Source organism: Pollachius pollachius, assembly GCF_949987615.1.
Source record: "Pollachius pollachius genome assembly, chromosome: 12".
Classification (NCBI taxonomy): domain Eukaryota; kingdom Metazoa; phylum Chordata; class Actinopteri; order Gadiformes; family Gadidae; genus Pollachius; species Pollachius pollachius.
The window spans coordinates 17,689,888-17,704,093 of record NC_136945.1 but is presented as its reverse complement, the minus strand read 5'-3'; the positions used below and the strand labels follow the sequence as shown (position 1 = coordinate 17,704,093).

The 14,206-nt window shown below is 46.0% G+C and overlaps 1 protein-coding gene across 1 annotated transcript in view; it reads right to left on the bottom strand.

The window, feature by feature from the left end:
* LOC307084342 (guanine nucleotide-binding protein G(i) subunit alpha-2) overlaps window positions 1–13,047 on the bottom strand; it is a 37,729-nt gene extending 24,682 nt beyond the window's left edge. The window contains exons 1-2 of the mRNA XM_079748683.1: window positions 12,535–13,047; window positions 12,316–12,496 (exon numbers count right to left, since the gene is read on the bottom strand). Of these exons, the coding sequence (XP_079604809.1) occupies window positions 12,316–12,433 (118 nt within the window). The 5' untranslated portion in view covers window positions 12,434–12,496; window positions 12,535–13,047. The remainder of the gene's footprint in view (window positions 1–12,315; window positions 12,497–12,534) is intronic.
* Window positions 13,048–14,206: the final 1,159 nt, after the last annotated feature.

Here is a 14,206-nt window from a genome sequence, read left to right as displayed (position 1 = left end):
CTATGTGCTTGCAATCCGTCAACAGTTTAGTGAATAAAGGATTCCTCCAGTAGGAGGCTGGAACAGCATCAGGGCTCGCTGACTCCTCTCCACAGATAACCTGTAAAGCTAAAGTAATCTGCTCATACAAACTAAAGGCTGGCCTTGGTAACGACACACAGTTTAACAACAGACTGCTTTAAAACAGTACTGTGTACTTTAGGGGAAGTTTACAGCAAGCGACATGTTCTTTTGTAGAAAGGTGCTTACTTGACTTTTTCTCCCCCCAAATAACAAGACCAAGTTGCCCCACAGAGTGAAAGGTCGTCACGGTTCACCGTGTTGCGACAAGCTAGGGGTCTTCCGTGACACGCTACAGCATACTTTTACACCCTTCTCAACCAGACGTACTGTGGCATAGCTTCCGGAGCTCAGAGATCAGTGTGTGCAGGAGTTCATCCCACGAAGGTAAGGCAAATTCATACAGCAGCACCCTTTAGAAAATGAACTGCAAGTTTCATAACCTTGATAAAAACTGATAACATATTTAGAATTTAATATGAAACGTGACATAATAGCAGATCTGTGTTTGCCTTTGTGCCTGTGTGCGTGCACACGAGCGTGTGTGTGTGCGTGCGTGCGTGTGTGTGTGCCTGTGTTCATGTGTGCCTGCGTGCCTGTGTGCGTTTGTGTGTTTTAGGTGGAGCGACTGTTTAGTGCAATGAAAGTTGGCATTTAAAGAGCCTGCTACGTCAAAGAACGCAAACCACTGACAAGCAGAAAACAGGAAATCAAACCTCCCTCTGAAAGGCTCCCTTTTGGCAGATCTGCACGATAAGTCTCTTTGGCTGGGCTCCATTGTAAAGGGCAGCCCCTAGGCGGACCTCAAACTGATCAACAAGAGACCAGAGATCATTACAGCTTATTAGAATGAGGACTCATTCCAGCTCATTATTAAAAATAAAATAGAAAGAAACATCAACAAACACATCCGAAAGTAGCTAGTAAAGCAATATGAAACAAATCCCTGTGCAATGGTACATTCCTCCTTCTGAGGTGCAGAAGACCCTGCAGACCTCCCAGATGGATCCCTCCACGAGAGCGCCATCTCGTACCTCCAAGGCTCCTGGCAGCCAGCTGCTTCCTCAGCACAGCTGGCCCGTCTCCCTCAACCAGGGGCAGACGGACAGACCCCCGGCAAAACACCCAGAGGCCTGGTTCACATCTCGCTGTGGTCGATCCGTGTTCCTCTGCTGTTCATGAGCCCTCCCTCCTCCACACAGCATCCCTCTGGCTCTCGGTTCAGTCCAAGCCTGTCCAGTACTAATCCCTGTACCTGGTCTCATCAGCGCCGTCACAAACCCAGCTCAGACTCACTCCCTCAAGGCACCAGCGGAACATCGAAAACATTTAAAACTAGACGCTTCAAATGTCTGGCGAACTCACTGATAAGATAGATGTGTTCCGAGGCTGAAGTGATGATGAAAGATGGTTTCACTGCTCAGTGACGCCTGGTCGACTGCAGGCAGGCTTCCCAACGTGCCTGGGAAATCTGTCTTCATTATCTTGATTTTCCTTGAAGGTTGACGCATTCAAGGAATGAAATAATGATTCCACCATCAGAAAGTAGAGGATTGATGCTTTTGTATCTGTTGTTGTCCCGAAACCGGTTTACCTCCCTTCCTCGCACAACCTACAAGGCTGCTTATATCATGATATTTTAATAATTACGTCACCCATGACACATTGTGTAGTTCTTCTTTGACTTGTAGAAACTCCTTATTTAAAAACCAAGCCCAGAGTAAGGGACACAGAGTAATTCAAGCAGAGAATAACGTGGTGTTGGGCAGCTTCAAGAGAAAACACAGGGTTATTCAAGAAGTAAAGAACTGGCCAATGCTGTGACTGAGTGAGGTTGTGGTGGGCAACATCAGGAGAAAATAAAGCCATGGTGCTATTCCTTTTGCTGAAACTGTTAAGACAGAGTGACCCTCCCTCTGTCCTCCTCCTCCTTCTCCCCGTCCTCCTCCTCCTCCTCCCCCTCCTCTCTGTTCCTCCCCCTCCTGTTCCTCCCCCTCCCCCCTCCTCCCCTCTGTTCCTCCTCTAAATAGAGCCCAGTGTGGCAGGGCCCTAACGGAGGCCCCACTGAAGAAAACCACATAATTACAAATCACAATAAAGCCCTCAGTGAAGCCTCTCCCTCAGAGCTGCACCCTGCTCCGTCCAGCTCCACCCAAACACCACCCTCCCTCCCTCTGCACGCACTGTTCCCATTCTGCCACAGCAGTCTTCTAGCCTGCTCACCCATGCCCCTTCTTCTGTGTCTCCCACCTCCCTCCCTCCCTCCCATTTTAAAGCCTGGTTTCAAAAGGAACGCGGTCATGTGATCAGCTTTGGGGGGCTAGTGTTTTTGTGCAGGGAAGAACACTACCACGGCTTGGCTGGGCTGGGGGACTGGGTGGGTGGGGGACAGCGGTCCCTAGAGGCTGCCTCTAGGGGCTGGCGCCCCCTAGAGGCAGCCTCTAGGGGCCGCTCTCCCCCACCCACCCGGCCCCTAGAGGCTGCCTCTAGGGACCGCTCTCCCCCACCCACCCGGCCCCTAGAGGCTGCCTCTAGGGGCAGGGTGGGTGGGGGACAGTGGCCCCTACAGGCAGCCTCTAGGGGCAGGGTGGCTATCCCCCAGGGACCGACCAGTCAGCCAGCTACTCTAGAGCCAGTTGGCCGTACCTGTCAACAAGCTCCAGCCTGAACCCCTCAGTATGACCTCACTGACCACTCAACACCAAGTGACCTACTCCATGCCCATGAGTCCAAACAGGTTCCCCACACGCCTCAGGGGGAATGATTCTGGTTCCCTTTACTCCTCCAGCGAACTAAAGCCCTGGCGTCTGGCGAACACTAAAGGGCCTCACCGGGCTCTGGAATATCCACCACACACAACCTTTGCACTACCGCCAGCGGAGCTACTGAGTTAAGCCCAGCAAACATTAAATATCTCACTCTCTCTGTGCTGAGAGGTGGGTGGGAGGCGGGGGTATTGACGTACGGTGACACAAGAGTGGAGGTGGAAATGAGCCAAACTAGTTTCCTGAAGCCAAAGAAGATAATGCACGATCTTGATAAAACAGTTTTCTAACAATAAGAGGTCCCTGCGCGCACCCACACAAACACACGACAAAGGTGTTTTCTATTGTTAAACCCATCGCAACAGACCCCCAGTGTGAGGACAGGCTGGAGACAGGCTTTGGACTTCAGAACATGAGGGAGGGATTCATAAATCAGCCCTTTACTTTAACAGCCCTCTGTGTTGGCAAGAGGAATCTAATTTAACATTCCATGGTCCAAGAAAATGTGCCACTATGATTCAACCATTCTCACCACGGATAAGATCTCTTGGTTAAGCCTTTTTCATGCCAGGTTCATTTGTAAATAGGTTTAACGCAAAGGCCTATAAAACCATTGTGTAGCTTTTATCATAAATACCATTTTATGAAGACCATCAAGAATGTATCAATTGTAAAAAAAATAAATAAAAAAAAACACAAAAAGAAAATACACACAATGAGAACAACAGCCATTGAGGGGCCTTATGACTGGAACAGCCAATGGCTGCGTTTCAGATCGGCTGCGTTTCAGATCGCCTGCATTTGAGCGCATGCACGCACAAGACTTGAGAAGACCCGCCGGTACTAGTCAGAAACACGGCAAGTTCCCACCAAGCCAAGTCGGACACAGGTGCACTTCTCGTAGTTTGAACAAAGAAGATGGCCCACCCAGCGGTGCTTGCTTTCTTCGCCAGCACTGTTCTCTTCTAGCGGGGCTTCTAACCAACTACACTAACGCCAACCGCACTCTAGGGCGGTGTTTAGATAAATAAGTAATCACAATGGAGGTCAACTTTTCTTCACCCAAGTGATTCTGTTCGCTAACTGTAGTTTCATTGAAAACAGTCTGAAGCCCCTTTTCCCTCAAAATAATAACATGATGAGTGATGAAGTGAAAGTTCACAAAGTGGTCTATTTTTAATAAGCATAGTTTGGGAGAGGGCACGCCTCTTTGAAAGGAGTAATGTCATTTCTCTCGTGGGAAATTCCACGTGGTAATTACAACCAACTAGGGCAACGTTTGGATATGTTGGTGGGAATCTCTTATGCATTTCGTCTGCATTTATTTGAGACCATATGCACAGAAAAGCAAATAGGGGGAACTACCCTGGAGCTCCCATAAGTTTTTAAAGCCATGTGAAATGTCGCATAGGGAAGTTATCACCAGCATTTCTGACGTTTTTATCCCAGAATGCATTATGTTTTGCGAGGCAACGCAACGCATGCTTGATCTGAAAGGCAGCCAATGAGAGGCCTTATGACTGCAACAGCCAATGAGAGGCCTATGACTGGAACAGCCAATGAGAGGGCTTATAACAAAGATGAACTAGTAAGGAGACAACAAGCTCCTATTGGCCGAGTGGAGGGTGTGTGGCACCATGTGACGAGCATGGTGTTGTGCTGCGTCCCTCCCTGGTATTACCGTGGAGATACACCAGTCATAAAGGGGTGTGCACGGCTCTACCTACCTCCGGTAAATAATTAAACCAAACATGTTGACGGGAGAGGGGGGTTGGGAGCAGACCTCGTACAGGCTGACATGAAACGATCAACCATGCAGGGTGCCAAGAGTCCAGCCCTGGTGAGTCCAGCCCTGGTATTGTGTTCAACAACCTCAGAGGTAAAAGGAGTCCAGACCTGGCAGTCTACAGGTTAACCCTCAGAGGTAACAGTAGGACAGACCTGGTTTTCTACTGATGTACCTCAGAGGCAGTGGCTGTGGGGGTTCCCGGTGACAGGTCTGATGTTAAGTCCTCAGTCCTGCTGTTCTACGGTTAACCCTCAAAGGTAGCGGGCTATGGGGTGTGGTCTACCTCAGAGGAAGCGGGCTGTGAGGGTGTTCTACGTTAACCCTAAGAGGTAGTGGGCTGTGAGGGCTCCAGGTCTGAAGTTAAGTCCTCTGTCCTGGGGGTCTACAGGTCAACCTCAGAGGTAGTGGGCTGTGAGGGCTCCAGGTCTGAAGTTTAGTCCTCCGTCCTGGTGGACAGACAGGATGGGCGGGCTTCCTCCACACGGAACAAAGGATTAGCCTCTACTTCTGTTTCAGACTGCGGCCTCTGAAAGAGGAAGTAGCAGGGAGGAAGGGGGGTGGGTGGCTGAGAGCTAAAACAGGAAACGCAACAATTCCATCAGCAAACTCCATGTCTGAAAACGTGCTGATGAATGAGCAGACCTCAAAACAGAACGGCTCAGAGTCCGAGGAGAACCACCACACCAAACGCTTTTAACCAATGAGACCATCATATAATTCTTTATTGGTACGTTAGTAGATTTAGTAGTATATTATACACGGACAGTAGTATATTATACACAGACGTTATAGTAGTAGTATATTATACACAGACATTAGTAGTATATTATACACAGACGGTAATATTATACTATATAAACAGACGTTATATTAGCAGAATATTATAGGGCTGCTCGATTATGGACGATTATTTTGGTGAATATTGAAATCACAATTATTCAAACGATTATTTTTGAGTTTGAAAACATGATATATTTATTCAGCATGTCTCTCCCAAAAACACTTTGTTACTGGGAACTTTGAAATTTCGCCTTAAAAAAATACACAAAATTGTCAAAAAGAAAATGTTCAATTCTAAAATAATGTACAGATATTTATCCAGCTGTTCTGAGCTGCACTTTCTATAAAACATTTAATAAAAAGAAAAAAAAAGAAATCTTGATTGAAATTCGATTAATTGCCCAGCCCTAGTATATTATACACAGACATTAGTAGTATATTATACACTGACAATAGTATATTATACACAGACGATAGTATTGTATTATGCAAAGACATTAGTACTATATTATACACAGACATGATATTAGTAGTATATTATACACAGACGTTAGTAGTATATTATACACAAACCCCCGGCCCAGAGGACCACGACCTCCTCTGATGGGGCCCATGACCCCCTGAGAAGGGGGAAGTGGACTGAGCTCATTTCCTGTGATGGAAGGGAACAAGGAAGGAAGGGGGGGGGGGCGCTGGGATGCTGTACAGTATGTGTTTATTGACATGGAGGCGATGATGGAGAGAAGCCCCCCTCCAGGAGCACGAAACGTACACAATCAGAGGAAGAGAGGCTTCATGTTGATGTTCTAGGTGAACTGATGGACTCTGTAGCGATGGAGGAGGCTCGTCAGCGTGCGGATATCGTCCACGCTGAGGCTGCCAGGGTTTCTCTCGACGAGGTACAGTGTGGAGGAAAATGGGATAGTGTGAAGTACAATTTGTGTTCCATCTCACTGATCGCTTTCATTGGCTGCCTGCTAGAGAGCGATGCGCTTTGATGTTCTGTACTCCTCCCACACAGACACCACTTATGGTTCAGCAATGACTCAACCGCTCAGAGCCAGCTCATTCAGGCTCAGGGCCTGGTGTCTAGATCCTGCTCATACAGGCTCAGGGCCTGGTGACTAGAGCCAGCTAATACAGGCTCAGTACAGTGTGGAGGAAAATGGGATAGTGTGTAGTACAATTTGTGTTCCATCTCACTGATCGCTTTCATTGGCTGCCTGCTAGAGAGCGATGCGCTTTGATGTTCTGTACTCCTCCCACACAGACACCACTTATGGTTCAGCAATGACTCAACCGCTCAGAGCCAGCTCATTCAGGCTCAGGGCCTGGTGTCTAGATCCTGCTCATACAGGCTCAGGGCCTGGTGACTAGAGCCAGCTAATACAGGCTCAGGGCCTGGTGACTAGAGCCAGCTCATAAAGGCTCAGGGCCTGGTGACTAGAGCCAGCTCATACAGGCTCAGGGCCTGGTGACTAGAGCCAGCTAATAGAGGCTCAGGGCCTGGTGACTAGAGCCAGCTCATAGAGGCTCAGGGCCTGGTGACTAGAGCCAGCTCATACAGGCTCAGGGCCTGGTGACTAGAGCCAGCTCATACAGGCTCAGGGCCTGGTGACTAGTGCCAGCTCATACAGGCTCAGGGCCTGGTGACTAGAGCCAGAAAGAAAGAGAACAAGAAGTGCATTGGTTACCAGAGCCTCAGACCAACACCCAGACATGCAGTCTGCAGTAGAGTTGTTCCGAATCCGATACCAGTATTGGAAATGCCTCCAATACTGCCTAAAATGCAGTATCGGGTATCAGCGAGTACAAATGTCAATGCGATGATTCGTTACCTTCACGTGACTTCTCCACTACACAGAGAATATCACAAACACTACGTTGGTATGCTGCGTTCGTTAACGGGTGAGGTGGGAAACCCGTCATCTCCAACCTAAGTGCATTTGAGCTACCAAGTCGGAAACACATGGATGCTCATGCTAAATTACAAGAATATAATGTATTATTATAATTACAAACTATGAATGTAAATTATCTGGTTTGACTGAAAAATTATTATTTTTCTGTCAAACTAGATAAAAGATAGTTCTATAGAATTCCTTCTCTGTACAAGTCCTGTGGACCGAACCTACAATCTAGTTCAATGCAAGCAGCGGTCCCGGCCTATCAGGGACTGCGGCGTGCAGTCCGGGACGGCGTCCTTGAGCGGCGCAGCTTGTTTACCGGTCGCTCCGAGTCTGAGTATCTGTGTATAATCAGCCGAGTGTAATCACACCAAACAGCCTCCAAGTCAGCCACAGGCTATAATAAGAGAGACACTTTGTGGCTATTCAGCAACACTGACCATAGTGTGCACCGCCACACAGCCTTCCCTCGCACGGTCTCCCCTCGAAACCTCACCCCTCGAAACGTCACTCCTCGCAACGTCACCCCTCGCACTGACCTAACATAGATTATATATAATACAGGTTAAACCAACCTAACATAGGCTGTATATAATACAGGTTAAACCGACCTAACATGGACTGTATATAATACAGGTTAAACCGACCTAACATAGACTGAATATAAACCAGATTCAACTGACTTAAAAGGACAAATCCGGTGTAAAATGGATTTGGGATATGTTTGGTATGATATCGAGTTGGAACCTTCGTTTGGGAGCAAAAAAGCGCATATAGACGCATTCTTCAGCTGGCTGTTTTTAGCTGATTCTATCAAAATGCTATAAACTTGGAACGATAGGGACATGTGCTATGGTAAAATCTAAATCGCTATTTTAAACCACTTAAAAGGCTAGAAGCAGCCCGACAATTCTTTGGTAGTATAATAAGGGTCTTAACATATAAAACGAGACATTGTAGGTAGATTGACGAACACAGAGATTGTGACATCCGTCAACAACACGCAAGCTCTGTGTTCGCCAATCTACTTATCGAGTCTTAAAAACAAGATGGCGTCGACGGTTGAATTACTGATGGTATTGTGTGTATAAAATGTCCTTTTTAATAAACAATCTGTACACTTACAAAGTTATCAATGCCTCGTTTTATATGTTAAGACCCTTATTATACTACCAAAGAAGTGTCGGGCTACTTCTAGCCTTTTAAGTGGTTTAAAATAGCGATTTAGTTTTTACCATAACAAATGCCCCCATCGTTCCAAGTTTATAGCGTTTTGGTAGAATTGGCTAAAAACAGCCAACTTAAGAATGCGTCTTTAAACGCTTTTTTGCTCCCAAACGAACATTCCAACTCGTTATCATACTTAACATATCCCAAATCCATTTTACACCGGATTTCCCCTTTAACATAGACCGTATATAAACAATAGCCAATAATAACAAAGACTTGAATGTGGACCTGTAACTTTAAATAAACAGTTGTAAAATGTGTTTCTTTAGACTTACAGACTGTAAAGACCAGCTGTCATTCCTGCTGGTAAAATGATTAATCTGAACCAAAATAGACTGCTACTGTGTCTCCCTCCATCAATCTCCAGTCATCTTGTTTTATGTAATAGTTCAAAGAGTTAATCTGACTTCATAGCTGGAAATCTTGGAACACGTCTATCTAGTAGTACAAACAATTACATTCTGGAGGAACGAATAGGACTGAATCCTCGACATTATCCAGCTGAGGTCAGCAGGGTAAGACTGCTCAAGAGAGGACGTATCAGGGTCATACTGTTCAGTGAAGCCTCCCTAGCAGACCCTGGGTCTGGGTATACATGGTAGACACCATGTCGACCACCTCGTGAAGATGGGCTTTAGCCTTCCATTGTAAAGCGTTAGTAACTACTAGTTACTAACACTAGTAGTTAGTAACTACTGGTTACTAACGAGTTCAGTGGCAACACTCTCACACCACAGAGACATGGCATAGACCACTCACACATCAGCAGAAGAGGAAGAGAAAGCACATCTAGCATGCTTCACGCGCTACCAGTCAGTTAGTGGGATTTGAGAAATGTAATTTTAACATAAGATAGCGATTTTTGCAGAAGAAGTCTTCACTTTATAATCTCCCTCCAGAATGCTTTACACACACCTAGACTGGCAATGTAGCAGAACCTCTTTCAGCCTTAACGGAACTCATCGAGTGTGATGGCCCCCTGCCTACTCTCATGTCAACGATTTGACGCCACCATCTACCACCACCAACAGCTGCAGGCTGGCAGTACACCACAAAGGCATTGTTAAATCCGTCTGTCTGTGGTGGTGACCACATGGCAAGCATTCCCCTGAAATACCTTCTGTCTGAAGCCATGAAGTCCTCCACTTACCAGATGAGATGTTAGACACTAGGTTCTTCTACATCATATCGTGTACCAGATCTCTCTGCCTCTCTCAGCAGTGGTTTGACTCGTATTCCTGTTGCTCCACTAAACCCATCCAACATGACGACCCACTCTGCTCACCACATTACCAACACATCTCACATGGTACCCAACTGAAGATTCATTTAATAGAAAGAAAATAACAACCTTGACATATTGAGAATAGCATGAGTGCATGTCCTGCAGTCAGCTGGCCCCGTGGGGAGCATGATTTCTTATCCAAACAGAATTATTTACATAACCACACAGCACGCTCATGTTTTCTGTTATTTGGGCCTGAAGGCAAATGTGTCTACAGCATATTTGTATTGACAACGTGAGAGAGAGAGCATGCGTGCGATTGAGCAAAACGAGGCCTTGTTCTCTATACAGCTGCTGAAGGCCCACTAACTCTAACGCTTAGCCTAACGCTAACCCTAACGACAATATTAATGCTAACGCTAACTCTTACCCTAACACTAGCCCTTACCCTAATTCTAACCCTAACCCTGATGGAGGGCCAGACCCTTGCTGTTGGGTCTGGACTTTACTCTGGCCTGGGCCTGGGCTTCAGAGGGCAGAGGTGTGAGGGACTCGGATGCCAGGTAGCCAGACGCTGAGCAGTGGGTAGGAGTCTGGGAGGCCACAGAGAGCCTCAGAGACCAGGAGGCCACTCCTCTCTGAGGCTCAGAGACCAGGAGGCTGTGAGCCTCCATGAGTTGACGGTACTGAGGGACCATCGCTCTGCGAGGATAAATGCTTATTAATTCCCTGCATCTGACATGATGGCGTTTTTGTGATGAAGTGTGGGAAGGGGTGGGGGTGGGGGGTCGTTTCCACGGCAGCAGACGTGAGATGTGATAGGAAGTCTCAGAGGAGGCGTGATGTAACACTTCCAGGACCATGTCGCACTCTGACGAAACCCAAGGCACTAAGCTCTGGATTCAGCAAGAGAGGCTGCTATTATCTTCAAGATACAGGGTATACATCTTGCTCAAACATCAACATTTTACCATGGAATCGGAGCTGGAATTAGTTTGAGTAAAACCATTATTTGAGAGCGTTCCTCTTGCGCAGTAGCAGAAATTAAGTAATATGTCAGTGGGCGGTAAATACAGCTTTCTCCCTACTAGTTGTCGAAGTTGTCAGAAAAAGCAGATCAGCTTCATTTAAAGGCAGTATCTCTAAACTTCTGTTCTTCCAAAAGGCACCGCAGATAAGAACACTGTGAGATTCTCAGGTGATTCAGCTTACATTGTGAAATCACCACACATCTCTAGGAAACAGTAAATTCAGCTTATATTCAGACCTCACCGAGAACACACACACACACACACACACACACACACACACACACACACACACACACACGATAGAGCATATAATTAGTCTTTGAACCAGGAGCACAACTTCCGCACACATGCATCAAAGACGCGAGGGAACAAGGCATGCCTGAATGTTTATCTTCTTTAAACAGGGAGTAAAAAAGAAAAGTGAAAAGTAATAGAATAAGTTGAGCAGTGGTGGGAAAGCCGAGGTGGACTGTAAACAGAGAAAGCCCATTTCAACATTTGAGGTCACCACTGGAATCCTTAAAAGGAGGTTCAAAATAGCTTTTTTAAAAACAGCGACATGAAAGGGTGAGGCTGCTCAATAATGTACATGACTCAATATCTTTGTAGAGGACTCCATTATAATATTTATGTGTATATTTATAAGTATGTGTGTGTGTGTGCTGGTGTATTTTATGTTGGACAAAATGTCCATTTAAAGTTATTAACAAAAGGCAAGTACCACAATAAATCACTATCAGTAAGTGGGTCCCTCTGCGTTTACAAGTGATAGTTAAGCGCCGACCGAGTAAGTCCTCTATTACACTGTAACAGACACTCTGAACACAAACTATGGAGTCAGGGGAAACAAAGCAAAGTCCACTGTGAGGGACAGAACGCCTTCATGGGTGAAACTTGACCTTCACTCTTTGCACCTAACCAAGATCTCGTAATTCAAATCAATTATTTGCGAATGCCTGGCACCCTTTTTGATTCCATCAGGTGATGTCAATTTGAAAATAAAATAATGGAAAGTTAAATAAAAGGAACGGTTTATCCTTTTGTTAGGGTTAGGGTAACAAGGTTAACCCTTACCCGGTCTGTTTCACAAGGGTCAAGGTAAGAGCTTAACCCTCTGCCAGTCTGCCTCATGGGTAACAGGTTAACCCAGTCTGCCTCACTAGGGTAACAGGTTAACCCTGACCCAGTCTGTGTCAGTAGGGTAACCAGGTTAACCCAGTCTGCCTCACTAGGGTAACAGGTTAACCCAGTATGCCTCACTAGAGTAACAGGTTAACCCAGTCTGCCTCACTAGAGTAACAGGTTAACCCAGTCTGCCTCACTAGAGTAACAGGTTAACCCTGACCCTAGGGGTGTACACTTGGTATGCCCGTAGGTTACTTAAGCAACTAGCAGTATGTGGTGAATCTAACAATTAACCCTTATCGAAATCAACTATAACCCATAGAACTCTTGCTCATGGTTGGTTTCCCAGATGCTCCCAAAGCGCTTCACAGAATAGCCCACGACCCACGGAGCCAGCACTTACCCAGCAGAAGCAGCTTCACCTCCCGGGCCGCCTTCTCGCCATCCTCCCGGAGGTTCTTGTCGATCATCTTGGACCTTTCGGCTGCCGCCTTGTCCTCCTGGCTGACGGTGCAACCCATGGTTCCTAGCGCGCGCTTCAGGACTGCTGCTGGTTGGACCGCTCCACAGGAAATTATCTTAACCTTAACCCTAACCCTTAACCCTAGCCCTTAACCCTAACCTTAACTTCACTCAGAAAGGCTTCGTCCTCACTGCGACAACTGGAGCTGAAGAACTTACTTCTCTGGTGGTTGAAGCTGTTGAGGCAGATGTTGGTACCAAAGGAGAACAGTGGTAAACAACGCAGTGATTTTTTTAGTTGGTATAGCTTTAAGTCGGTTTAGCTTTCGATTAAGTCTTTAAGGTTAGGTTTAACTCATGTTCCGTCAGTAGACATCAGGGATGCTCTTCTTCACGTCAGGAATCCAAACAACTTTGCGGAACTTTAAGAAGCTTGATGCTTGAAGCGTGACGGTCTCCTGATGCCGCCGTCTGCGCAGGTCCGCACGAAAACGGGCACGAAGTTCTCACGAAATGACTCCGAAGTTCTCACTAAATGAATCAAGCTGTGAGACCGAGGGTTGGGGCTCCGGTGCCAGGAGGCTGACGGTGGTTATCCTGGTGGTTCTCCTCTCCGTTATGAGTTCCGTCCCCTGATCGAGGTTCTCCGTTATGCGTTCCGTCCACTGGTCGAGGTTGATGGTTTGAAGCCACACCCGCGAAGTTCTCCAGCACGAGCAGAGGAGACCGCGACGCGCGCCTCCCGCTCGGCAACGCCCACTCCGAGTGCATCATGGGAAATGTAGGCCAGGATGTATAAAACAGTCAGTAAAACGTAGTACTATTATTTAGGTTTCCTGCATTATTTGTTTCAGTTTGTTTTAGTCCTTTAGATCAGGATTGTATCATGTTCATTTGGTTAAAGATATAGCATCACAAAAGCTGAAGCAAGAAATTAGATATTCAATGTCAGATAGGTGTGAACTACCAAATAAAAAAAAGATTAAGATAATTTTGTAGGCGTACTTATTCTTACATTTGTCTTTACCATCCCCAAAATAAAACAGTCAACAATCAAAAGCTAACATTTAAAAAAATAAAAGGCAGGAATGATGTGAATCAAAGCCAGCTCTACAGCGCCCCCTGGAGGCGGTCTGTGGTGGAACTCGAGGGGAAACTGATATTAATCTGAAGAAACATGAAATGTTATCTTATTATCTTTATTGCAATGTTGCTCACAGTCCAATTACTGCCAGCAAGGTATTAAAATACATCAAGATACAAGAAAATAGAGACATAACTTGGAGGGCGATAGAGCACTTTAAAAATAATTACATTAAATTTTTAATCAGACCGAAATGCACCTGCTATTTACATTTTACAAACTAGATAGGATTGTAGAATATAAAGGGTTTACATTTATATACATTATGTATAAATGCTGGCTGACATCAAAAGTATTTTTTATTAGATTTAATCATTTACGATACACACAGTTCAATAAATCACATAGGATTAGTAGATATAAGGCTAACCACAACGTCATCAGCTCGTACCTCTGCACCAGCTACTGTCTCACTTCCTCCAATGTCGCGTTGTGTTGCTTTTCTTTATTTGTGCCATAAAATCTGGAAACCTGGCCTGAAATAGTGAAATACCTTCACCATAGATAAACAGATACCAGTAGAAACCAGTAGAAACCCTGGTCCGAATCCACCTTGCACTCCTTTTTAATGGGGTCATATCTGATGTTAGTGAAACGTCTGTGCGTGGGCTTTACTGATCCGTCATGATTCAATGATCTGATTCTGAAGCAGCTGATGCAGAATAGAGCTCCTCTCTACTGGAGCATA